The 25,802-nt window shown below is 51.2% G+C and overlaps 1 protein-coding gene across 1 annotated transcript; it reads left to right on the forward strand.

Moving 5' to 3' along the window:
• Positions 1–1,644: 1,644 nt before the first annotated feature.
• Positions 1,645–23,985, forward strand: OTUD7B (OTU deubiquitinase 7B; the record flags this gene model as incomplete). The annotated part of the gene is made up of 11 exons (XM_082202129.1): positions 1,645–1,729; positions 2,768–2,938; positions 5,722–5,967; positions 8,413–8,514; positions 9,920–10,047; positions 11,729–11,841; positions 15,116–15,243; positions 15,616–15,765; positions 16,391–16,505; positions 16,919–17,003; positions 17,747–23,985. 11 exons carry the CDS (start codon positions 1,645–1,647, stop codon positions 19,091–19,093), a joined length of 2,670 nt encoding a protein of 889 aa, XP_082058255.1. The 3' UTR covers positions 19,094–23,985.
• Between the last annotated feature and the right edge of the window lie 1,817 nt (positions 23,986–25,802).

Below are 25,802 nucleotides of genomic sequence, written 5' to 3' on the forward strand. Positions count from 1 at the left end.
AGTGGTACCCGAACTGTCCTCTTGGTTCCATCAACTTACCCTATATAAAAACCATTATCCAGAAGAGTGGTTTGCATGACCCGCTAAGAAAGAGAATACAGTGGTACCTCGGGTTACATACGCTTCAGGTTACAGACTCCGCTAACCAAGAAATATTACCTCGGGTTAAGAACTTTGCTTCAGGTTGAGAACAGAAATCGTGCTCCGGCGGCGCGGTGGCAGCAGGAGGCCCCATTAGCTAAAGTGGTGCTTCAGGTTAAGAATAATTTCAGGTTAAGAACGGACCTCCGGAACGAATTAAGTTCTTAACCCGAGGTACCACTGTACAGTGGTACCTCACGTTACAAACACTTCGGGTTACAAACTCCGCTAACCCGTAAGTAGTACCTCGGGTTGAGAACTTTGCCCCAGAATGAGAATAGAAATCGGCGTCAGCGGTGCGGCACCAGCGGGAGGCCCCATTAGCGAAAGTGCGCCTCAGGTTAAGAACGGTTTCGGGTTAAGAATGGGCCTCCGGAATGAACTAAGTTTGTAACCTGAGGTACCACTGTAACGCGATGAAATTCAGAACTAGACATTGCATTCAAAATCCAGTTAAAACTATTTAGTTTAATTAGTTCCACAAAACTGATGAAATTGAGCCAGGGATTCCAGATTTGCTGATAATTGGGTGGTCATTAATGCTGCCCCGCCGCCCCCTTGCTGCTTAATGCTCCCTCTGGGAATCCCACCGCCCCCCCCCCAAGGTGATGTACTCCCCACTTAGGGAGCCCCTGGTCTAAACCCCCTCCCTCTCCCGGATGGGGCATGTGCTGACCCCAAACCCCTTTGGTAGCGGGAGAGCCCATTCTGCCTTCACTTTCTGTGGGGGGGGGGCAGGGGGAGGCTCGGGCAGAGAGTGGACGAAAGCATTGCCGATGGACCTTTGGCTGGATCTGGGGTGGGGGGCTGGCTGCCCGCTGGAGATCCTGCCCTTTTGAGCAGTGTGGCGGCCAATGATTCATTGTAGCACATTACAAGAATGAATATTCCGACGAAGTGTCAGGGAGAGCTTTCTGCGGGGGAAGAGCTGTGGGCCAGTGGAATGGATGACACCTCGGAAGACGGTGGACTCTCCTTCACGGGAGGTTTTTAAACAGTTTGGATGGTCCATTTGTCAGGGATGCTTGGTCTAGTAGACCCCTGGGGTCCCTTCCAATTCTACGATTCTGTGTCATAGCTGTTGTCTAGGGTTTTGCTAAAGGTGACATCTATATGCTTGTAACACCCGATTTATTTGTTTGTTTCCAGCACTGACCTGTTGCGCTTCCTCGTTTCATTTGGACACATCTTTATGTTGTGTGGGGCGTCCTTTTCCTTTCCTGAGTGCGTTGCAGGGGGTTGGTCTGGATGACCCTTTGGGTCCCTTCCACCTCCACAGTTCTGTGATTCTGTGAATGCAAAGCATAGTTTCCCTGCACGCGGCTCTGACCTGTTTAGGCACCTTCCGGGTATTTTACAAATGCCTTAAAATGACCAATAAAGAGATTTCTAGTTGCCCACCCAAGTTTTTCAGACAACCTGTAAATCTGGCCCTTCCTTGCCTCTTCCCCCCTCCAGACTGAAGCGGAAGCCCGGATCGATGTCCCACCCGTTCCCACCCACATGACCCTGGATATGGACGTCGTCCTATCGGATTTTGTACGCTCAACAGGGGCAGAGCCAGGATTGGCAAGGGATCTTCTTGAAGGTGATGCCCTCCCCCTTTTGATTTCTGAAATTCTACTTGGTTTTCAGGGCACGTTTTGCAAAGAGACTCGTATCTTCGAAAGAGAGAGCTCTCTGTGTTTGGCCAGAACCATGTGTCAAGGAAGTAAACACAAGAGTTCTCATTGGCACCAGGAAGTCTCTCCTTGTTGTTTTATGTTAAGAAGGACATCTGTGGGGTGGGGTGGGGCTTTTCTAGATAATAGGGGATACAATTTTGAGTGGGTGGCGGCGATGAGATATGTTGGGTGCTGCTTCTTGATAGAAGAGGGGGATTTGACAAGCATCGTTGAGGTGATGGGATGGCCACCTTCGGACATCTAAAAGGCTGTCATTGTGGAAGGTGGAGCGAGCTCATGTCCTGCTGCTCCAGAGGGGACGACCCAAACCAATGGATTCAAATTGTAAGAATGGGGATTCCAGCTGAACATTAGGAAGGAAGAACTTTCTGAGAGCAGGTGGAGTCTCCTTCTTTGGAGGTCTTTAAGCAGAGGCTTGACAACCATATGTCAGGAGTGCTCTGATGGTGTTTCCTGCTTGGCAGGGGGTTGGACTCGATGGCCCTTGTGGTCTCTTCCAACTCTATGATTCTATGATTCTAGGTGCTCTTTCTGAAGGCAGCCCTGTTTAGGGAAGCTTTTAATGTTTAACAGACTATTGTATTTTAATATTCTGTTGGAAGCCGCCCAGAGTGGCTGGGGAAACCCAGCCCAATTGGTGGGGTATAAATAAATTATTATTATTATTATTATTATTATTATTATTAAAGGTGGAGAGCTCTCCTTCATTGGAGGTTTTTCAACAGAGGTTAGATGGCCATCTGTCGGGGATTCTTGAATGGTGATTCCTACATTGCAGGGGGTTGGATTAGATGACCGGGGCGGGCGGGGAGGCATCTTCCACCTCTACAGTTCTGTGATTCTAGGATCTGTGATTCGGAGAGCTGAGGGGACCTCTGCTTGGGGCTAGTTTGGCGGCTTTCCTTCTCTGAACCCTCTCCCTTCTCTTTCCTCTGGCGCAGGGAAAAACTGGGACCTGAGCGCCGCCCTGAGTGACTTTGAGCAGCTCCGGCAGGTGCACGCCGGGAACCTCCCCCATTCCTTCAACGAAGGCCGGGCCTTCAAGCACGTGGAAAAGGACGTGGCGTGGCCCCCGCGACCCCCACTCCAGCGCCAGGATGACATTGTGCAAGGTAGGAGGGGGCAGCCTCGATCGTGGGTGTTTGCTGCACAGGGGAGGCGTGGCCCCTGTCCTCTTAAGCCCCTCGTCCTCTGCTGCGGTTCTGATGAAGAGCTGCAGTTCAGTACTTAGAGAGCGTCAGCATGGTTGCAGAAAGTTCCCGATTCAGTCCTCAATGGCTGCCAGTCAGAGTTGACAGTCCTGAGCTTGATGGACCCAAGAGTCTTGACATGAGCCAACAGTGTGACGCGGCAGCTAAAAAAGCCAATGCAATTCTGGGCTGCATCAATAGGAGTATAGCATCTAGATCAAGGGAAGTAATAGTGCCACTGTATTCTGCTCTGGTCAGACCTCACCTGGAGTACTGTGTCCAGTTCTGGGCACCACAATTCAAGAAGGACACTGACAAACTGGAACGTGTCCAGAGGAGGGCAACCAAAATGGTCAAAGGCCTGGAAACGATGCCTTATGAGGAACGGCATGTTTAGCCTGGAGAAGAGGAGGTTAAGGGGTGATATGATAGCCATGTTCAAATATATAAAAGGATGTCACATAGAGGAGGGAGAAAGGTTGTTTTCTGCTGCTCCAGAGAAGCGGACACGGAGCAATGGATCCAAACTACAAGAAAGAAGATTCCACCTAAACATTAGGAGGAACTTCCTGACAGTAAGAGCTGTTTGACAGTGGAATTTGCTGCCAAGGAGTGTGGTGGAGTCTCCTACTTTGGAGGTCTTTAAGCAGAGGCTTGACAACCATATGTCAGGAGTGCTCTGATGCTGTTTCCTGCTTGGCAGGGGGTTGGACTCCATGGCCCTTGTGGTCTCTTCCAACTCTATGATTCTATGATTCTATGAGTCTGGCTCCAGCTGTGACTCCACTTGCGAATAAGCCAGCTATTTGTGGCTTTGCGGTGCTGAAAACAACTAGAAGTGTGGTGGATCTCGTCCACTGGACACTGACAAACTGGAACGTGTCCAGAGGAGGGCAACCAAAATGGTCAAAGGCCTGGAAACGATGCCTTATGAGGAACGGCTAAGGGAGCTGGGCATGTTTAGCCTGGAGAAGAGGAGGTTAAGGGGTGATATGATAGCCATGTTCAAATATATAAAAGGATGTCACATAGAGGAGGGAGAAAGGTTGTTTTCTGCTGCTCCAGAGAAGCGGACACGGAGCAATGGATCCAAACTACAAGAAAGAAGATTCCACCTAAACATTAGGAGGAACTTCCTGACAGTAAGAGCTGTTTGACAGTGGAATTTGCTGCCAAGGAGTGTGGTGGAGTCTCCTACTTTGGAGGTCTTTAAGCAGAGGCTTGACAACCATATGTCAGGAGTGCTCTGATGGTGTTTCCTGCTTGGCAGGGGGTTGGACTCCATGGCCCTTGTGGTCTCTTCCAACTCTATGATTCTATGATTCTATGAGTCTGGCTCCAGCTGTGACTCCACTTGCGAATAAGCCAGCTATTTGTGGCTTTGCGGTGCTGAAAACAACTAGAAGTGTGGTGGATCTCCTCCAGCATCCTCTTGCCACAGCCTGGGGGGAAAACCTGCAAGCAAGATTTGAGAACAAGAGCCCTCTATCCTCCTTGCAGTTTCCAGCAACTAGTATTCAGGAACATTGCTGCCTCTGACAGTGGAGGCAAAGCAGAGCCATTGATAGGCTCATCCTCCACCAGTTTGTCCAGTCTTCTTTTAAAGACAACTAAGATGGTGCCCCGGACGCGGGTGGCGCTGTGGTTTAAACCACAGAGCCTAGGACTTGCCGATCAGAAGGTCGGCGGTTCGAATCCCCGCGACAGGATGAGCTCCCGTTGCTCAGTCCCAGCTTCTGCCAACCTAGCAGTTTGAAAGCACGTCAAAGTGCAAGTAGATAAATAGGTACTGCTCTGGCGGGAAGGTAAAGAGCATTTCCATGCACTGCTGTGGTTCTCCAGAAGCAGTTTAGACATGCTGGCCACATGACCCGGAAGCTGTACGCCGGCTCCCTCGGCCAGTAAAGCGAGATGAGCGCCGCAACCCCAAAGTCATCCACGACTGGACCTAATGGTCAGGGGTCCCTTTACCTTTACCTTTAAGATGGTGCCCATCGCTGCCTCCTCTGGGAGGAGTCAGGTCTGTAGGTTAACCATGCAGTCCTGTCTTTTACCCTTCCTTCGCTAACATCGTTTCTGTCGTATGCTCCTGTTTATCTTGGCCGTTGGCACCTGAGATATGTATGTTTTCAGGACCCAGCCCTATTCCCGTGGCTGTGATTTGTCTTAAACTCTTTCTAATATTTAATTTTAAACTGCTGTAAATTCTTCCGCCCCTGTGGAGGGTGGGGAATAAATTCAATGCATCATAATACATGCAGATCCTGATTTCCAAATGAAAATCCACTTATCCAAACACAAACCTTGCTATGCACAACACAGATTCAAATATCCAAACGGCTGGAGCTGGCCCACTTCCTTCCTTCCTTCCTTCCTTCCTTCCTTCCTTCCTTCCTTGGAGTTGGCTGGTCAGTGGCAGCCATTTTCAGGCATTTCAGGGAGGGAGAGAGATCAGACAAATCAGTTTTTGCTTCGTTTCTCGTTTTGCTGGTTGGCTGCAGCCATTTTGGGGAGAAACCATGGAGGGAGCATCTGGGTGCAGGGCAGAGATCGAGCAAATCCTCAATTAGAAATGGTCCCACAGGAGATAATGGAGACCACCGGCTCTCCATGTGAACACTTGACCTAGCGAACGGTTTCCTGGGAATGTGTTGCATTCGGAAAGCCTGCGTTGATGAAATAATGGCTCCCCTTTCTCTTTTCAGAGAAGCGCCTGTCTCGCGGCATCTCTCATGCCAGCTCCACCATCGTCTCCATGGCTCGCTCTCACGTCTCCAGCAACGGGGGTGGGGGCAGCGGCGGGGGGGTTGGCGGCAGCGGGGAGCACCTCCCAGAGATGCCCATCTGTACCTTCCAGCTTCCCGACCTGACCGTCTACAACGAGGAGTTCCGGTGCTTCATCGAGCGCGATCTCATCGAGCAGTCGATGCTGGTGGCGCTGGAGCAGGCTGGTAAGCGCCCGTGATGTCAACGCCGCACCACGTCTGTTTTCTTGGGTGGCAGTTGCCCAGGACGTAAACTTTCCTGGGTGCCCTTTCCCCTCTGAAGACCAGGCCCAGCGCTAGAGCATGGGGAAGGATTGCCCAGCTGTCCTGGCCACAGAAGCGATGAGGTGATGCCTGGAATTCTACTCAATATTGATCCAGAGCAGAACTCCAGCATATAGTTAGCAGAGTAAAAACTTCAACACGTTGCAGGATTCCCAATAAATAGACCAGAGGCAATTGGATTTCATCCAGCAGAGATTTACTGCTACTGAAGGCAAATAAGCATAATGGTCACAAATCCAATACCGGGTGGCACTGTGGTCTAAACCACTGAGCCTCTTGGGCTTGCTGATCAGAAGGTCGGCAGTTTGAATCCCCGCGACGGAGGGAGCTCCCATTGCTCAGTCCCTGCTCCTGCCAACCTAGCAGTTTGAAAGCACACCAGTGCAAGTACATAAATAGGTACTGCTGCAGCAGGAAGGTAAACGGCATTTCCGTGTGCTCTGGCACTCCTCACGGTCCTCCGTGCACCAGTAGCGGTTTAGACATGCTGGCCACATGACGCGGAAAGCTGTCTGTGGACAAACGCCGGCTCACTCGGCCTGAAAGCAAGATGAGCGCCACAACCCCGTAGTCGCCTTTGTCGGGACCTAACCATCCATGGGGTCCTTCACCTTCACCTTTACCTTTTATTATTTATTGATTATACAGTGGTACCTCGCAAGACGTATGCCTCGCAAGACGGAAAACTCGCAAGACGAAAGGGTTTTTGGTTTTATGAGTTGCTTCGCAAGACGATTTTCCCTATGGGCTTGCTTCGCAAGACAGAAACGTCTTGCAAGTTTGTTTCCTTTTTCTTAACACCGTTAATACAGTTGCGACTTGACTTCGAGGAGCAACTCATAGCACGCGGTGTGGTAGCCTTTTTTGAGGTTTTTGAACTTTGGTGATTTTTGAAGCTTTTCCAAAACTTTTCCGACACCGTGCTTCACAAGACGAAAAAATCGCAAGACGAAAAAACTCGCGGAACGAATTAATTTCGTCTTGCGAGGCACCACTGTATTTATATAGGACTTTTTCCTCCCAGTGTTGTGTGGCTGGTTCTTCTCCTGCTCCCCACTTTATCCTCACAACAGTCCTGTGAAGGAGGCTGAGAGGTGTTGACCAGCCCCCAAGATCATGCCCCATGAGTTTCATGGCTGAGTGGGGATTCGAACCGTGATCTCCCAGATCCTAGTTCGATACCACACTGGCTCTTATTCATATTTATATTTATATCCTATCACATATCGCAGAATTGCAGCCGGAGAGTCTTATCTGAATTGAAGGGAAGAACAGTCCATTTTTATAAATAAATAAATTGTCCCGATCGCTCCTTGCAGATACAGTGGCACCTCGGGATGCGAATGGGATCCGTTCCGGAGCCTCGTTTGCATCCCGAAGTGAACGTAACCCGTGTCCATGTGTGCATGGGCCACGTTTTGGCACTTCTGTGCATGTGCGTGATGTCATTTTGATGGTCTGCGCATGCGCGCGCGGCGAAACCGGATACCCCGTTACTTCCGGGTTGCCGCGGAGCGCAACCCGAATTTGCCTAACCCAAAGAGTATTCATCCTGAGGTATGACTGTAGCTGACACTTTGGATTTGGGGGCCGGGGGGGGGGTGGATGTTGGGAAATCGGACCACAAAACCTACTTTGTCACAGCTCCTGTGGCTCTCGGGTCACACTTTCCTCACGTTCATCCTGTTAGCATCCACTGACACCCCTCCTTTTAGGTTTAATTGTAGGTTGTTGTCGTTTTAAAGAGGTATATCAGGAAAAACCGATCTTCAGCCAAGCCAGGCCCTGACCAGCCTGGAGACGCGTTCAGGCGGCTCCCTCGTTCCTTCTCCCCCGGGGACGTTTGAGAGGCCCTGCGAGGCAGAATATTTCCGCAAGGTGTGTCGTCCTCTGACATAACCTGCTGTTATTCCTGAGGAAGGCAGGGATGTCAGCCTGCTCCAACTCCCCGCCTCCAAATACTGTGCAGACATTTTGCCCTCTGAGTGGCAAGAAAGGGGGTGCAATCTCTGGAACCCTTTTTGCAGGTCCACAACTGTTCTGGCTTCCCTGCAGATGTGGTTTCATCTCTTCTGCTGTTCCATCCACCGATGGGGTTTGGTGCTCCTCAGACGTTTACCTTTCTTGATTTTACTGCCTTATCTCTTGTAAATCGCTTTGAGGATTTTTGTGAATTCTATGAAACAAACGAAACAAAAAACTGGTCTCCTGGTGCGTCAAATGTCTAGTGAACTGTGGCCGATGTTGGCGCAAGGCTTGTAGAAAGAGAGAGACTGGTCTTGAAAATGCCCAGAACCTTGAAAAGCACAAAATAACTGCTTCCTGTTTGTTCCCCTTTTTGACCAGGTCGTCTGAACTGGTGGGCCAATGTCGATCCCAGCTGCCAGCGGTTGCTCCCCTTAGCCACGACGGGCGACGGGAACTGCCTGCTCCACGCTGCATCGCTAGGTAAGACCTCCCTGCCTCCAGCGCCGTGCATTTTAAAAGCCAGTGCGATGGGTTGCCACACAGCGTCCCTGAGCCTTCCACAGAGCCCACAAAATATTTCAGTAAATATCCCCTGCAAAGCAATCCACGATGCACACAAAGCTCTTCCTGCTTAGATCCCGTCTGCCCAGGCTGAGCCTTGCTTGCACACACCACGCAGCAGCCATTTGTGCGATGCCACGCCCTCTTGGCGGCCATTTTGTGCCCGGCGCCCACGGCACCTTCCTCAAAATTCTAAAAGGTTGCTGACTCCTGGCATAGAATGAGGTATCGAGAGGCCACTTCAGATCTCCTAATACACAGCTTAACTGTGTGTGTTAGCATATCTATAAATGTTTATATGGGCAAGTAAGAATGTGTGTGCCTGTGTGTGTGTATATATGCAAATATTTATTTACATTACATGCTGTATATGTATAGGTAGGCTCTATATCAGGCATCCCCAAACTCGGCCCTCCAGATGTTTTGGGATTACAATGTCCGTCATGCCTGACCACTGGTCCTATTAGCTAGGGATGATGGGAGTTGTAGTCCCAAAGCATCCGGAGGGCTGAGTTTGGGGATGCCTGCTCTATATCATACCTATTTACCAGGGCATAGTATACAACTGACAATCAACATTACCAGCATCGCCGTAAAGTTTCTGAGGGACGTTTGCCATCTTAACACAGAAAATGAACGTTTTCCAGGAACTCAGCTATACAGCTGCAAATAAAATATTTTACATGTGTTGTAAAGTGCAGTATGCAAATGTGACACTAGATGGCGGCAGTGAGCTATGCAAAAACCATTGCATTTTTCAAAACTTTTTTTAAAAAACATTTTCACAGCGTTTTTTATATGTGTGTAGATTCCACCCAGTATTGTTCGTGCTTAATGCTTTGGGGAAATAATGTAGTGTTACATTTGTCCACCTATTTGTATTTTATGAATTTACAAGTCTTGAGACATCCTTTTTTTTGGGGGGGGGGACAATGAATAAATATAAACCTACATATTTTCAAAAGAGAGCATTATGATTGACAGCTAACATTTTCCGCAATTTTGGAGGGTAAAAGATCCCCCCCCCAATCTTATAACGCATATGAAACGGAGAGAACAATTATAGCAACAGATGAAAATTGTAAAAGATGGCAAACAAAACTATGAAATAGGCAGGTGGAATGAGTGCCGTTGCATGTGGGCTAAAATATTAAAATTCCAGGTAAAGAATAGTTGCATTAAACATTTCCAGCATTATTGTTCTGTAATGCTTTTTTTGGGTGTATTTATCCTCATGGAAGGCAAGGGGTGGGTGGAATTAATGAATAGAAGGCTTAAGTACCACTTGTTTGGTTTTTTAAAAATCTCTTTTTCCTCCCTATAGGCATGTGGGGTTTTCACGACCGGGATCTGATGCTCCGCAAAGCCCTCTACGCCCTCATGGACAAAGGGGTGGAAAGGGAGGCCCTCAAGCGGCGATGGAGGTGGCAGCAGACGCAGCAGAACAAAGAGGTGAGGCCTGATCCTGCAGGGCCCTTGTGGTTTCCTTACGACCAGCCTGCACTGGCATCCGGCATTCCTTGGGGCTGAGGCTCAGCCCAGGATCCCTTTCCTATGTCTTGGAACATAGGGATGCCCACAAATCCCAAGCGGTTTTTTATGTTGGGGTTTCTAGTGACTTCCTTATTGTGGGAGAAGTTTCCCTGGGGGTGGTTCAGGACAGAGGTTTGCATCGAATCTCCAGTCGGCCAGCAACACGTTACAGGACAGAGTCCAGAGAGTCTGCAAGAGTACAGTTGTACCTCGGAAGCCGAACGGAATCCGTTCCAGAAGTCCATTCGACTTCCAAAACGTTCGGAAACCAAGGCGTGGCTTCTGATTGGCTGCAGGAAGCTCCTGCAGCCAATCAGAAGCCACATCAGACATTCGGGCTCCATAGAACATTTGCAAACCGAAACACTCACTTCTGGGTTTGCGGCGTTCGGGATACAAGGTACGACTGTATTTCCATTATAACACACGCTACACAGGCAAAATGCACGTCATCTGAGCTGTTTCTCTCCCCCCAACCACCACTTGCCACCCTGTCACCCCACCATATCTCACCCAAACACAGTCCTTTGAAACCATTTGTTGTTGTTGTTTAGTCGTGTCGGATGCTTTGTGACCCCCTGGACCAGAGCACGCCAGGCACTCCTGTCTTCCACTGCCTCCTGCAGTTTGATCAAACTCATGCTGGTAGCTTCGAGAACACTATCCAACCATCTCGTCCTCTGTCGTCCCCTTCTCCTTGTGCCCTCCATCTTTCCCAACATCAGGGTCTTTTCCAGGGAGTCTTCTCTTCTCATGAGGCGGGCAAAGTCTTGGAGCCTCAGCTTCAGGATCTGTCCTTCCAGTGAGCACTCAGGGCTGATTTCCCTAAGAATGGAGAGTCTCCTTCTTTGGAGGTCTTTAAGCAGAGGCTTGACAACCATATGTCAGGAGTGCTCTGATGGTGTTTCCTGCTTGGCAGGGGGTTGGACTCGATGGCCCTTGTGGTCTCTTCCAACTCTATGATTCTATGATCTTCTTGCCGTCCATGGGACTCTTGAAACACTTACTCAACCCATTACAGTGGTACCTCGGGTTAAGTACTTAATTCATTCCGGAGGTCCATTCTTAACCTGAAACTGTTCTTAACCTGAAGCACCACTTTAGCTAATGGGGCCTCCTGCTGCCGCCGCACCGCCGGAGCCCGATTTCTGTTCTCATCCTGAAGCAAAGTTCTTAACCTGAAGCACTATATCTGGGTTAGCGGAGTCTGTAACCTGAAGCGTATGTAACCTGAGGTACCACTGTATTATTATTTTTTACTGGATGTGCAGAGTCCTCCTTGTACCTCACCTGGTTTTTAACGCTTAACATTCCCCCTTAACTGGCTCTTACCAGTTTTGTGGCCAGGCGTACGTGACAGTAGCCTCGCCGATGAAAGCTAACCTAAGTTGCACCTTGTTTTCCAAGTGCCGGTTATGTCCACACCAGGCTAGTTTTAGCACCGGATCCTCTCTGAGCATTCAAGAAGCTCTGGACGGTTAACCTCCAGGAGCGCCCCATGCCCTGCAAACCTATTGAAAGTATCCTTGCAGTGTGGAGAGAAGCCTCAATTTACATATTTGTTTTCCCTCTCTTCCCGTTCGTCTTCCCACCACCTTAGTCCGGCCTCGTTTACACAGAAGAGGAATGGCAAAAGGAGTGGAACGAGCTGATCAAGCTGGCATCCAGCGAGCCACGCATGCACTACGGCACAAATGGAGGGAGCTGCGGAGGGTGAGTGGTATTTCCCTGCTCCCCACAGATCACACCCAAGATTGTTACACTGGGCTCTGACCTTGAAGGCTCCCCAGAAACTTCAGGTGGTCCATAATGCAGGAGTGTCAAGTCAAGTAACCTTTATTGGCATCACATAAGCAGGTGGCGCTGTGGGTTAAACCACAGAGCCTAGGACTTGCCAGTCAGAAGGTTGGTGGTTCAAATCCCTGCAACGGGGCGAGCTCCCGTTGCTCGGTCCCTGCTCCTGCCCACCTAGCAGTTCGAGAGCACGTCAAAGTGCAAGTAGATAAATAGGTACCGCTCCAGCGGGAAGGCAAATGGCGTTTCTGTGCACTGCTCTGGTTCGCCAGAAGCGGCTTAGTCATGCTGGCCACATGACCCGGAAGCTGTACGCCGGCTCCCTCGGCCAATAAAGCAAGATGAGCGCCGCAACCCCAGAGTCATCCGCGACTAGACCTGATGGTCAGGGGTTCCTTTACCTTTACCTTAAGAACATTCAGAATACATTTAAAATAGATAGGCCAGTGTGATCTCGTCACCACCCCAATGGCACAGTCACCTGCCAAAGGGCAGGAGAGGCGAGCAATCCACCTCATCTCTGTGGGTTTCCAGCAAGGGCAGGATCCTGTAGCATACTTTGGAAACAAAAAAATCAAATAGAGGAACTTAGCTACTGTCTTGGTGAGCTCCTGGTTTCTCCCTTGTAATAAGAAGCGCATGACCTCTGTCGCTGGTTTCCATGTTGGAATACATAGATGGTCTAGAAACTGTCAGTGGAGATCATCATATATTTTGCATTTAAGGGCCATGTAAGCTGGTGTTTCCACCAGGTGGGCATCGCATGGGCAGATCCTATCTTCTGCCAAACCCGCAAACCCACCCCAAAGGAGCAGTGGCGTAGCGTGGGGGGTGCCAGGGGTGCCGGCCGCACCGGGCGCAACATCTGGGGGGGGGCGCGAGTCCAGAGGGAAGGGACAAGTTCCTTCCTCCGCCGGGCTCCCCGCCGCCACCGCCAGCCTTGCGCCCTAGCGCGCGCGCGCGCCCCGCCGCCGCTGCGGCTGCGCTCCACTCACTGCTCGCAGGAGGAGCAGCCGCTGCAGCAGCGCCGACGCCGCCACCGACGCCGGGCACGGGCAGCCTCCGCACCCCGCCGCCGCCGCCATCCCCTCGGCCCAGCCACAGGCGGCAGCTGCTTCTGCCGACTGGGAGGGAGGAGAGCTCCGAGGGGCCTCGCCGCGCCCTGCGCTCCCCAAAACCCTCCGAGAGGAAGCCGGCGGGCGGGCGAGGGTCTCCCGGCAGAAGGGGGCGCCGCTGGCTCCGGCTCTCAGCGCAAGTCTCAGCCGCGGAGGGGGGGGCGAGGACGGAGCACGGCTAGAAGCCCCGGACCTGGCCGGGAGGAGGAGAGGCGCTTGCCAAGCCCGGATCTGGAGCTCCACCTACAGCCCAAGGAGAGGAGGGGGCGGGGAGGCACCCGAGGGGAGGGGGCTTCGGCTGCAAATAATAAATTCAATAAATTCCTGCTGAGCCTTTGGGGGGGGTCCTTGGCTCCTTCGCTCGCCCCCAGCCCCAGTGGCGTAGCGTGGGGGGTGCAGGGGGGCCGGGCGCAACATCTGGGGGGGGCACGCTCGCACTCGAGTGCTAAAATCCACGGGTTAGGGGGCGCAAATTACTTGCCTTGCCCCGGGTGCTAACAACCCACACTACGCCACTGCAAAGGAGGTTAGAAGGATTAGAATTGAACCTAGCCAGCCAAAAAGCCCTTCTTTCTTGTGGATTAAACAAAAATTGTAAATAATTGAGATTAAATTCTGAGCGGGAATGGATGTGAGGGCGATCTGGCTGCAACATCTGTCACCCCATTGATCGCCAGGGTTGATTCGGCTGTTCTGGCTGGCTAGGCGGATGTCTCCTTCTTCCCTCACCGCTCCATGTGCGTCCCTCCTGAAGCTGTGCGCTTGGTGGAAGAGGACGACCCTCCCAGATAGAAGGAGTGTACCGTTCTTCGGTCAAGGGTATATAGTAGCTGCACTGCCCTGCTAGAGCAAGAATATGTCTGTCTTGCATGAGCCACATTCAAGTGGGAGTGGATGCCATGAAATCCTTCTCAATAATGATCCAGATTAGATTCCAATGTATAGGTAGCAGAGTAGAAACTGAAAACACATTGCAGGATCCCCTCTCCCCAAACAGATCAGAGGCAATTGTATTTCATTCAGCAGAGCATTACTGCTGCTGAAGGCAAATGAGCTTAATGGTCACAAATCCAATACATTCAAGATGGGCACTGTCCATAAGAAATCCAGTCCCAGCAGTGGGGAAAAAGAAATGCAAACTGACAGTGGGAACCCGATGGACAACCATTATGAGGGTGATGACCTTTTGAGAACCCTGCACGGCTCAGGTTGGGGAGGATGATGGGAGTCGGAGTCCGGCAACAACATCTGGAAGTCCACCTGCTTCCTCATGTCCATGGTTTACAGCCATACAGGCTGGACAGCAGTGGAGGCAAACTCTAAATCAGTGTTTCTCACACTTAGGTCTCCAGTTGTTGGACTACAACTCCCATCATCCCTAGCTAGCAGGACCACTGGGCAGGGATGATGGGGGTTGGAGTCCAACAACAGCTGGAGATCCAACTTTGGGGAACACTGCTCTAAACAGGATGTTTGAAATGCACTGGTCTGGCATCGGGTCTCTAAAATCTGATCAGATCGCCTACACTTGGGAACTCCTTGCCTGTTTATGTCAGGCAGGTTTCTTCACTGTACACTTTTCAGCATCTGCCGAGAACATTTTTCTTTAGACAAGCCTGCTCAGGTGTTCAGCAAACGGATGTGAGTCTTCATCTGCTCTGCAATAACAATTTAAACTTTTCAAAAGACTTAAATTGTTGTTTTTAATTGTTCTTAGCGATCATTTTGCTTTATTCCTTTTTTGTAAACCGCTTTGAGGTCTGCAACAATCAAGCGCTGTATAAATTTTATCACATAGATAAGTTAATGAGCAGAACAGCGCTTCGGAGGCTGCTAGTTTAGAGTAGAGGTTGAGGGTGCCTGTGGCCTCTCAGACGTCCCTGTGGTCCAACTCTCATCATTTCCCCTGGCTGTTGGCCATGCCAGTGGCTGAGGCTCTCCAATCCCTGCTGCTCCCTTTCTGGTCTTCGCTCCCCATTTCCCCCAGCTGAAACTGTTTGCATTTATGGGTGGCGGCCAAACACTCCCGAGTCAAAACGTCTGACAGCTCTCCCCTTTTCTCCCCCGCTACCCCACAGTGTGGAAGGCTCCGAGGAGCCTGTGTACGAGAGCCTGGAAGAGTTCCACGTCTTTGTCCTGGCCCACGTGCTCAAGAGGCCCATCGTGGTCGTGGCGGACACAATGCTGCGAGACTCGGGAGGGGAAGGTAGGAGCAGTGGCTGCGGAGCAAACCCAGAGGGCAGACGTCTCCTCCATCCACTGAAGAGGGAGGCTGGGCGGTGGGCAACTTCTTCCACAGGGGTGGGGGTCAAACCAGATCGGGAATGAGGGGACGGCTCCAGTTGCGTCCCGTACAATCCCTAATGAAGGACTTCTTGGAAGGAGGCAAGGCCCAGAGCAGGCACTCGTGCAGAGGGGCATCGGGCAGACGCTGCTGCCAAGGGTTGCTTTGAGTTCCCGCCAGCGTTGCAGTGGATTGAAAGTTAACTCTTGCAGCCCACAACTGAGGGGTATTTCTGTATCATCAGCAGGGTGCTCAGTTCCTTCTCACTTTTCTCTCTCTCTCTCTCTCTTTTAGCATTCGCTCCCATCCCCTTTGGCGGCATTTATCTGCCCTTGGAGGTCCCCGCCAACAAGTGCCACCGCTCTCCCCTGGTCCTAGCCTACGACCAGGCCCACTTCTCTGCCCTGGTATCCATGGAGCAGAAAGAACCTCCCAAGGAACAAGGTACGTGCAGAGGGGCAGCGCTTCTAAGCTTATGCCCAGCTGAGAAAGCGGAAGGATAAAAGTCTCCCTCCCTCTTGCACGACAGTGGAAGTCGTGGACATCCAGTGAAGCTGAATGTTGAGAGATTTTCCCACGCAGCACAGAGTTAAGCTGTGGAACTCACTGCCACAGGAAGATGGCCACCATTTGCCATCAAGTCTCAAGTTTGATGAGCGTGAGAGGAAATCACTTCTCCAGCAAGTTATTTTAGCAACTCCTATCATGTTGCCTCCTACCTTCCTTTCCTCTAAACCAGCAGTTCCCAGATGTTGTTGGACTACAACTCCCATCATCCCTGACTACTGGTCATGCTGGCTAGGAATGATGGGAGTTGTAGTCCAGCAACATCTGGGGACCCACGCAGTCCCCAAAGCACAACCTCAACCGAGTCAGTAACTCCATCCCAGCCCCTGCCAACCTCCTTCTGAACCCGAGTCTCCCTCGAGCTGGATGGTGCTGGGTCTGCTTCTGAAAGGGGCGAGCTTCTCAGCCTTTGCCTGGCTGCCTCTCCCCTTTGCTTTCCTGCAGCCTCCCGGCTCTTGCCTTTCCCGGCCTCTGAAAGAGCTGTTCCTTTTTTCCTCCGCAGCTGTGATCCCGCTCACGGACTCCGAGCACAAGCTGCTCCCAGTGCACTTTGCTGTGGACCCCGGGAAAGACTGGGAGTGGGGTAAGGACGACAACGACAATGTCCGGCTGGCCAGGTGAGTGGGAAGGGGTCGGTTTGGGGACAACAAAGGGGAGCCGCTCGGGAGGTCGGAAGGACTCAGACAACACAGTCTGGGGAAGGCGTGGTCTCATCCAGGGTCTCATCCAGCAGGGCCTACGATCTTAAGGGGTGAGCTTGGGCTGGGTGGGATGAGGAGGGGAGGGAAGGGGAGGGCAGTGGCAGGCGTGGAGAGTGGCTGCCTTTTTGAGGAAGGAGAGACGGCCATCTTGGAATCTGGAATTTAACTTCGGCCCAGAACGTCTCCCACTTTAATGGTTTCTGAGCGCCATGGTTTCAACTTGTGGGAGAAAGTCAGGTACTTGGGAGTGTTGAAGAGATCCTACAGGGAGTCTTCCAGCTCTGACTTTTGACTCTGCCTTGCGTCTTCCCCCCGTTGTTTTCGTCTAGTGTGACGCTCTCGCTGGAAGCCAAGCTGCACCTACTGCACAGCTACATGAATGTAAAGTGGATCACGTTGCCTTGCGAAATGCAGGTAAAGGAAACCTCCTTCCAGTTTCCGAGGAGGGCAGGTGTCCTATAAACCGATTCCTGTTCTGCTCTGGCGTGGAGGGAACGCTAATAATAATAATAATAACCGCCAGAAGGCCCTTGGAGCTGGAGCTCAGTTTCCGGGTAGAACGATGGGGGTGGAGACGCTCCTTCAGATATACTGGACTGAGGCTGTTTAGGGCTTTAAAGGTCAGCACCAACACTTTGAATTGTGCTCGGAAATGTACAGTGGTGCCCCGCAAGACGAATGCCTCGCAAGACGAAAAACTCGCTAGACGAAAGGGTTTTTCGGTTTTTGCGTTGCTTCGCTAGATGAATTTCCCTATGGGCTTGCTTCACAAGACGAAAATGTCTTGCAAGTTTGTTCGCTTTTTTCTTAAAGCCGCTTGAAGAGGCGCAGTTGCGACGGACCATGCTTCGCAAGACGAAAAACATCGCAAGACGAAAAGACTCGCGGAACGAATTAATTTCGTCTTGCGAGGCACCACTGTACTGGGAGCCAATGTAGGTCTTTCAAGACCGGTGTTATACGGCCCCGGTGGCCGCTCCCAGTCCAGTCTGGCTGCCGCGTTCTGGATTAGTTGTAGTTTCCGGGTCACCAAGGGCTAACAGAAGACCACCCCCCAGAAGAGGGCGAAGCAGACCCTTGTTAAGTCTGCTTACCTCTCTCTCTCTCTCTCTCTCTCTCTCTCTCTCTCTCTCTCTCTCCTGCCCTACTTTCTCTAGGCGCCTCTTGCGCAGCCCGAGTCGCCAACTGCTTCCGCGGGGGACGATGCCCGGTCTGCGGCCGACTCGGGCGACTCGGACAAGGAGTCTGTCTGCAGCAGCTCTGCCAGCAACAGCGGAGGCAGCAAGAGCAGCAGCAGCAAGGACAAGGAGAAGGAGAAGACCAAGAAGGAGCGGGAGAAAGACAAGGAGAAGAAGCGGGCTGACTCGGTGGCCAACAAACTCGGCAGCTTTGGCAAGACGCTGGGCAGCAAGCTGAAGAAGAACATGGGGGGCCTGATGCACAGCCGGACGGTCAAGGGGGGCATCAGCAATGGGCAAGGGGGCGAGACACTTGAGAAGAAGAAGAAGAAGGGCTCTGTCAAGGTGAGGAAGGGCAGCAAGGATGAGGCGCTGTCCAGCGACTCGGCCACTCCGCCAGAGAAGCCCTGCGTGGGCAAGGCGGCCGCCGAGAAGCCGCCGGACGGCTGCAAGTACAGCAGCGACGTCCGGCTGAGTTTGAGCATCCTGCGGGCCGCCATGCAAGGGGAGCGGAAGTTCATCTTCGCCGGGCAGCTCAAGACCAGCCACCGGCACCCGTTCCAGGAGGAGATGATCCAGCGGTACCTCTCGGATGCCGAGGAGCGCTTTTCGGCGGAGCAGAAGCAGAAGGAGGCGGAGAGGAAGGCGGCCGCGGCGCTGGGCAGCGGCGGGGCGGCGGCCAAGAGGCCGGACTCGGACGGCAACCCCCTCAAAGGCGAGGAGGGCTTGCTGGGCACGGCGTACCCTCCGGGGCTCCCTCCGTACGGGCTCCAGAGCCCCGACCTGGCCGCCGTGGGTGCTAAGATGGCCGGCTTCCCTTCCAGCTACTCAGGGGTCTTCACCATCCCTCGCCCCTCCATGACGGGCGGCGTGGAGGGCTCCCACCCGCCCAGCTACCAAGAGAGCCGGAGGCAGCTTGCCGGCGGACCCTGCAGCCCCCTGCCGCCCTATGCCACCTTGCCCAGGCACTGCCCGCCGGGCCGCCCTCACCCGTACCAGACCAGCCCTTCCCACCTGGGCGGGCGCTTCTCTCCCACCGAGACGGACACGCCCCCTGGCTACGTGGGGGCAGACTGCGACCCCTCTCCCTGCCCGGGCCTGCCCGCCAACGGCTTCCGGGAGTACACGGAGGCGGGCGGCTGCTCTCCCAAAGGCGGCGAGCGCAGCAAAGCCCGGCTTCTCTACAACCTCCAGCAGACGAAATGCAAACAGCCGAACTGTAGCTTTTACGGGCACCCGGAGACCGGGAACTACTGCTCCTGCTGCTACAAGGAGGAGCTGAAGCGCAAGGAAAGGGAGAGGGAGGCCTTGATTCACAGGTTCTGAAGGGCCGGGCACTGGACTTCCTGGCCCCCCGGACCCACGCGATCCGTGGGCAATGCAATAACGCGTCCTCCCTTCCCCTCGCGCCCCTCCCTCCCTGCCTCGTCGAGGAGAAGGGCTGGCCGGTGTCAGAGGGGGTGGCAAGCTGCTGGTGGGGGGCGTGGGGCGGAAGGCGAGACCCCCCCCTCGCTTCCGGGGAGGGGAGCGTGGAGAGAGGGCAGCGAATGCTGTTGGAGAGCAGAGGGGATTGGCAAAGGGTTGGAGGAATCGGGAAGGTTGGAGTTTTGCAGGTCGGAAGCCGTCAAACCGAACAGATCTTCTAGACCAAAGCTTTGAATTCCAAGGGTAAAACATACATGGTTTTGAAAGGGGGGGGGCCTTTCTCTCTATCTGCCCCCAACGTGATTTTCCTTTTTTCATTTCAAAGGGATTAAACCCGCCATCCCTACATTTCCCCCCAAGTTTGAAATCTTTTTTTCCTCTTTTTATTAAGTAATATTAATCAGCTTTTTTGATTTTTTTTATTTAAACATTTTTAGGTTTTTCTCCCACCCCTTAAAACATGGCTTTTTTTTTTTTAAGTCGGAAAAAGGACCTTTCCCCCTTTCTCTTGAGTCTCAACACTCCTGTTAACCTCCGCCGTGTCCAGATTCTGCCCCTCTCCTTCCCGCAATCCTCTCCGGTCTGTCGCAGCTAGCTTCGAAGCCTTTTTAGATGAGTTGGGCTTGAGATATTCTTTTTAAAAAGATATATTTTTTATTAAAACAAACAAACAAAAAAAGGACCCTCTCTTGTAGGGAGCTGCGGGTGGGGTGGGCGAAGGGAGGGAACCATCAAGTCGCAATACTCAGTGTGTGTGTGTGTGTGATTGAGAGAGAGTTTTTTACTGTGCAAAAAAGCAAAAAAACAAAACCCAAGCCTGTTCTTTAGATGGTCATACCTACTTTGGGGGATTGGGGTGGGAATAGAAACCAGAACTTGAATTAGTGGGGACTTTGTTAAGAGCAATAAACCTCTGCAAACAACTTGAAAACCGGGGGAGATGGGGCAAAAGAGAGTTATGTGGGCATCACTGTGGTTCGATTTCCACGGCCCCTTTGCAACGCCGGTTACACGTGTGTGTACAAATTCTCTTACCTGCAGAGAATCACTCCCTTCCCGCACGAGCTATTTTGTTTTCTTTCGTTTTGTTTTTCTCCTAGACTACCTCTGTTCTGCTGAGTAGAAATAATCTGGCTCTCTTTTGCCGAGCCGATACTTTGACTGTGGGAATGATGAGTAAAAATACTAAAGAATTATAGATATATATATTTTTAACAGGGCTCTACATTTGTGTTAGAGGGGAGGGGCGGGTGGGATGTAAAAAACAGAAAACTAACTATACACTATATTTTTCTCGTTTTGGGGGGCGGGGGAGGGAAATGACCCCCCGTTTCCCCACAAATCCTCCCCTCCACCCCCAAGCCCCTGTAAATCTATGGCGTTTTTAGAAAATTCCTTCCCCCTGCTACACCTACCGTCGCTGCTGCAATGCGAATGTTTATTTCCCCAGGGTAGGGAACGGCCTTGGAAGCCTTCGCCTGACACGGGTTTGAGCGGGAGCCCGCGAAAAGCGAAGAACGGGGGGCCGTAAAGCAGGCAAGATCCGGTGGGGAGGTACATCTGACTCGCTGACGAGTCTCCGAAACTATGCAATTCTTTTTCCACTCCAAAGCTGCCAGGGTTAGGACCAAGAGGGATAATGCAAGTGTACTTAAAAAATCGAAACGACTGGGCAAAAGACAAAACAAAACTCGGGTTAGTTGTTTTAGCTCCTTTGTGCTGCCTTAACAGGGACGGGGTGGTTGTCTTCATGGCTTCGTTTAGAGGATGGGGCGAAAAGAACGAAGGTGCCCCTATAGACTGCCGGGCTCAGCCTGTCGAGGGCTCGGCTGCCTCGTATGAAAGGGAAGTGGGATTTTGCGGGGAGAGTCCTCTTCCCACCCCATGTGGGACGGGGGCTCTGCCCTACCCGTCCCCTTCGCTACGGTGGTGTCCACCGGCAATTTCAAATCTTCACGGATTTCAGAGCGTATGGGGTACTTTTCCCCGGTCAGGGGTGGCTGCGTGGAGCTAGCAGAAGACTGGAGTAGGGGGCAATAGCAGCTGAATTATTGGGGCGCGGGACTCCCTGTCTGCAGTGCTCCACTCTGATGGAAGAGGCAAAGGCCTGTGCAAAAATGAGGAGCCTTTGGCTTTCTGGACATGGCCGAACTACAACTCCCATCAGGGGTGGTGATGGGAGTCGTAGTTCAGCGGCGCCTGCAAGGCCAAAAGATATCACTCCAGGGTCAGGAGATGGACGGAGAGCCTTCATCCCTCCAGCCAGCATAACCCTCTGGCCCTCGGCCGTGCCAGCTGACGGTAGTCGAGGGCCGCAGACATTCCTCCTCCCTTTATTTCAGGGGGTAAACAATTTGGTTGCTTGTTCCAGGGGGGGGGGTTAGCCTGCCTAGGGTGTGGGTGGCAAGCCAGGGCCTCTTCAGTGGAAACACCTGGAGAGAGAGAGAGAGCGCCCCAGGTAATTTTTGATGCCTGAAGCATCCTTTGCTAAACGACAAGAAACCCTTTAAAGGAAGGCTGCCTTGAGTTGTGCTCACAGCTCCATAACGCACATAGTTAAAATGAAAGGCATTGCTGCCTAGCTGGGAAGTAGCCAAATTTTCTTTGCTTGTGACACGTGTGGGCTGTGTGTGTGTGTGTGTGTGTGTGTACATGTTATTTTCCACCCCCTAAAATATCTCCCAAGTACAGGCATAGGCAAACATGGCCCTCCAGCTGTTTTGGGACTACAACTCCCATCATCCCTGACCACTGGTCCTGATAGCTACGGATGATGGGAGTTGTAGTCCCAAAACATCTGGAGGGCCGAGTTGGCCTCTGCCTGCCCAAGCATATTTTCCTGGGGCTTTTGGATGAAACGGTTGCATCCATTGTCATCTTTCTGCCCACCTTTGAGCGCTTTGGGGTTGGCCAGCGGGAGCATTCACTGAGGGTTGTGGTGGTTGTTTTTTTGCAAAGTTTGATCTGTATTTAAAACGAAAAACCTTCTGAATGAATCAGGCCGTTAAAGGTGGATACGTGTATGTATGTAGTCTGAAAATGGGGAATGGCGAGGTTGGAAGATTGGCTCGTGGAAGGTTTTGCAGTCATTTGGGGGGGAAAACCACCCAAAAAGTAATTTTTTGCTTTAAGTAGTAACCCATGTTTCCCATCTGCTAGAGTATCTTAAGGCCAAAGTTAGGGTAATGTCCATTCATTTTCTCTTTGCGTTAGGACAGCATGGTTGGCGCTCACCCAAGTCCTTGCTCAGACCCTCTTGAAATTAATGGACCTAAACTAGTCGACACGGATGAATTTCTAGGGGTCTACTCTGTGTAGGGCTAACAAGTGACTTACAGCCCTTCCCCCCCTCTAACTCACAAATTATAATTTCTTGAGATCTCGCCTCAATGGTTAGTCACTGGTCTCCTGCGTCTGGTCTTATTTCATTAGTAATATTATTTCTGCAATTAGGTTGTAGTACTTTTTAAAAAATCAAGGGGAGAAATGAACTTGAAGCATTTTTGAGTTTGCTTTTTCTAAAAAAAAAAAAGTATTTTTCTTCTGCGAACACCAGAGTGCAAACTAACGCCCAAATTCCAAAGCCTTTCCCGCCTTAATGACGTCACGATGAATTCTAATTAATTAACTTTCATATACTCCGGGGGACTCTGAATCAGTGTAGCTGTGTCTGACTGGCTTTAGTTTTTAAAAAAATAAATCAAATTTTTCTAATATTCCACCTTGTTTCCTTTATGGCGAACATCTCTTCCCACCCCAACCTCATTCTTCATTCCTTAAAAGGGAATATTTTAAAAGAGACGTCTTATTTATTGAACTGATGCAAACCCCTTCCGTTTTTTGTCCCCCCCCCCTAAAAACCCATTCCGTAGGCAGCTGAAAACTACAATGAAAATGTTTTATGGTACACTCCACCCCCCCTTTTTACTTTTTAGAATAGTCTAGGTTGCAAGAGGGAGAGTTAAGCAGTCTGAATTTCCAAGCACCTTTTCATTTCAGAAACATACATTTTTTGTAGAAAGGTGAGGTTAGGGGTTTGTGTTTGTCTGTGTATGTTTGTAAGGGGCGCGAGAAGAATGGTATGTTTGATTGTGGTCCAGCCCCCTCTGGTGGACAGGGGTGGTTCTGCCACACCTTGGCCACACGTTTCCCACTGGGGTTTTTTTTTGGGGGGGGGGGAGGATTGGGGTTGGAAATTAAAACAAAAACACAGTTTTGCACACTTTCTTGTGCAAAGGAAGGAAACGGGGTGAACCCCAAGCTGTGGCTTTTGACATTTCTTATGCTAGGACATCCACTGGACTGTCCCTTTCCGCCTCCCCTCCCCAAATAGGTTAAAGCGGTTGGAATGAACCCAAGTACTGTCATTGCTCTAGAGGCATAAACGTTTGAAAAAAATATATAAATATATATATATATATAGAAATATGCACAACAATACATTTTGCACAGCAAAAAAAAAAGAGCCTCATTGGACAACGGTTTTTAGTTTCGTTTATTCTATGCGAGCTCATTAACTCTTAAGGTTCTGTCTCAGTTTCTTTCAATTTGCTTTTTTTTTCCTGGAGGGGAGGGGGAGATAGAATGACTGTGGAGTTTGTTTGTTTTTTGTTGTTGTTCCAAGGGATTAATTAAGAAAAAAAGTCCAGGGTATAACTTTAACCAGCTTGTAGAGTCTCCATAGAAAGGTTTCTCTTTTATGGGTTTTATTTTTCCTGCTAGTTGTCCGAGAAGTGACCTGAATTAATTCTCCCGTTGTTGTTGACAATAAAAAAAAACTATTTTTAAAGAAACCGCAACTTTATTTAAACTTGTATCGGTGTGGGCAACTTTTTATTTACTTTGCTCCTGCAGTGCCTTTACTGAACACTAGGGGTCACTCGCTGTCCGGTCTCACTTAAAACAGTGTATAATTTCTGCTTGGCTTGTTTTTAATATGTTGTGAATCAGCTCGGTGACTCATAGGGAGGGACGCTGGTGTGCACCAGAGGAGCCTCCGGGGCACAGAAAGAATCATAGAGTTGGAAGGGCCCATTAGAGTCATCTAGTCTGACCCCCTGCATTGCATTCAAGCACTCAGCATAGAAATCAGCCCTTGGGGTTTGCAGATGCCAGGGAGCCTCTTAATGAGCCTGCCCTGGGACAGCCCCCCAATATATTTTCCCAAAGGGACGCAGGTGGCGCTGTGGTATAAACCACTGAGCCTCTTGGGCTTGCCGATCGGAAGGTTGGCGATTCGAATCCCCGCGATGGGGTGAGCTCTTGTTGCTCGGTCCCAGCTCCTGCCAACCGAGCAGTTTGAAAGCACCATCCAGTGGGTTGTGTGGGTTTTGCTTTTTCGAATTGGGGTTATAGTCAAACAGGGGACGCGGGTGGCGCTGTGGTCTAAACCACTGAGCCTCCTGGGCTTGCTGATCAGAAGGTCAGCAGTTCGAATCCGCACTCTGTCCCAGCTCCTGCCTACCTAGCAGTTTGAAAGCACGCCAGTGTAAGTAGATAAATAGGTACCACTTCGGCGGGAAGGTAAACAGCGTTTCCGTGCGCTCTGGTTTCCGTCATGGTGTTCCGTGCGCCAGAGCGGTTTAGTCCTGCTGGCCACACAACCCGGAAAGCTGTCTGTGGACAAACACCGGCTCCCTCGGCCTGAAAGCGAGATGAGCACCACAACCCCATAGTCACCTTTAACTGGACTTAGCCGTCCAGGGGTCCTTTACCTTTTGACCTATATTTTCCCACCAGAGGCCAAAGGTCAAGAGAGTGCACACACCCACACCCAATTCAATGTATGAAAACTCCCTGGCCAGGCTGGTGACTGAACACTGTGATGGGTCTTCCCCTCCACCAGAGGGCAGTAGACAGCTTGGGGGCATCCTTCGTACTGTGTCCCCTGCTAAGCTTACAGCTGCTCATTCTGCCCAATGGTAGGGCCTGCCTTCATAGAAACAGCAGGTGCCCGGTCATCGGATCAGGACCTTATACTAAGTCAGCACAGGGGTCCCGTATCTCAGGGTCGTCTACACTGAGTAGTAGCTGCTCGCAGGGTTTCAGAAATTCATCTTCCCAATCCTGACCTGGAGGGGCTGGGGATTGAACCCGAGACCTTCTAAATGCCAAGCAAGTGTCTTACCCACCCAGCTGCGGTCCTTATTTGCAGCAGGGCTTCGCTGCATCTCCCTTTAGTTGGGTCAGGGGCCCTCCGAACTTAGGAAGCAATGGAACAGGCTTTAAAATGGTCCGAGATTAAAGCGATCCAATCTGCCCATCTGCGGCTGCTAATTTTCCACTTTCTGCTTTTGAGAGCTGGGAAACGCCTTTTTGGATCTGGATGGGCGTGGGGGAAGCCCAAACCCAGTCCTGGGACATATTTTAAAGGTCAGAGACGGATGCCGGAAGATCTGAATCATCTTAAAAGCAAGAGGAATCTTGGAATCCCATCACTGCAAGAATTAGACTGGTGTTTTTCAAACCCTCCGCTCAAATCCTCTAGGGCAGTGGTTCTTGGCCTAGATGTTGATGGACTAGATAGATAGATAGATAGATAGATAGATAGATAGATAGATAGATTCTTTATTGTCATTACACTAGTGCAACATTGCACAAGTGCAACGAA

This window comes from Podarcis vaucheri (assembly GCF_965113315.1).
Source record: "Podarcis vaucheri genome assembly, chromosome: 16".
In the NCBI taxonomy this organism is placed as follows: Eukaryota; Metazoa; Chordata; class Lepidosauria; order Squamata; family Lacertidae; genus Podarcis; species Podarcis vaucheri.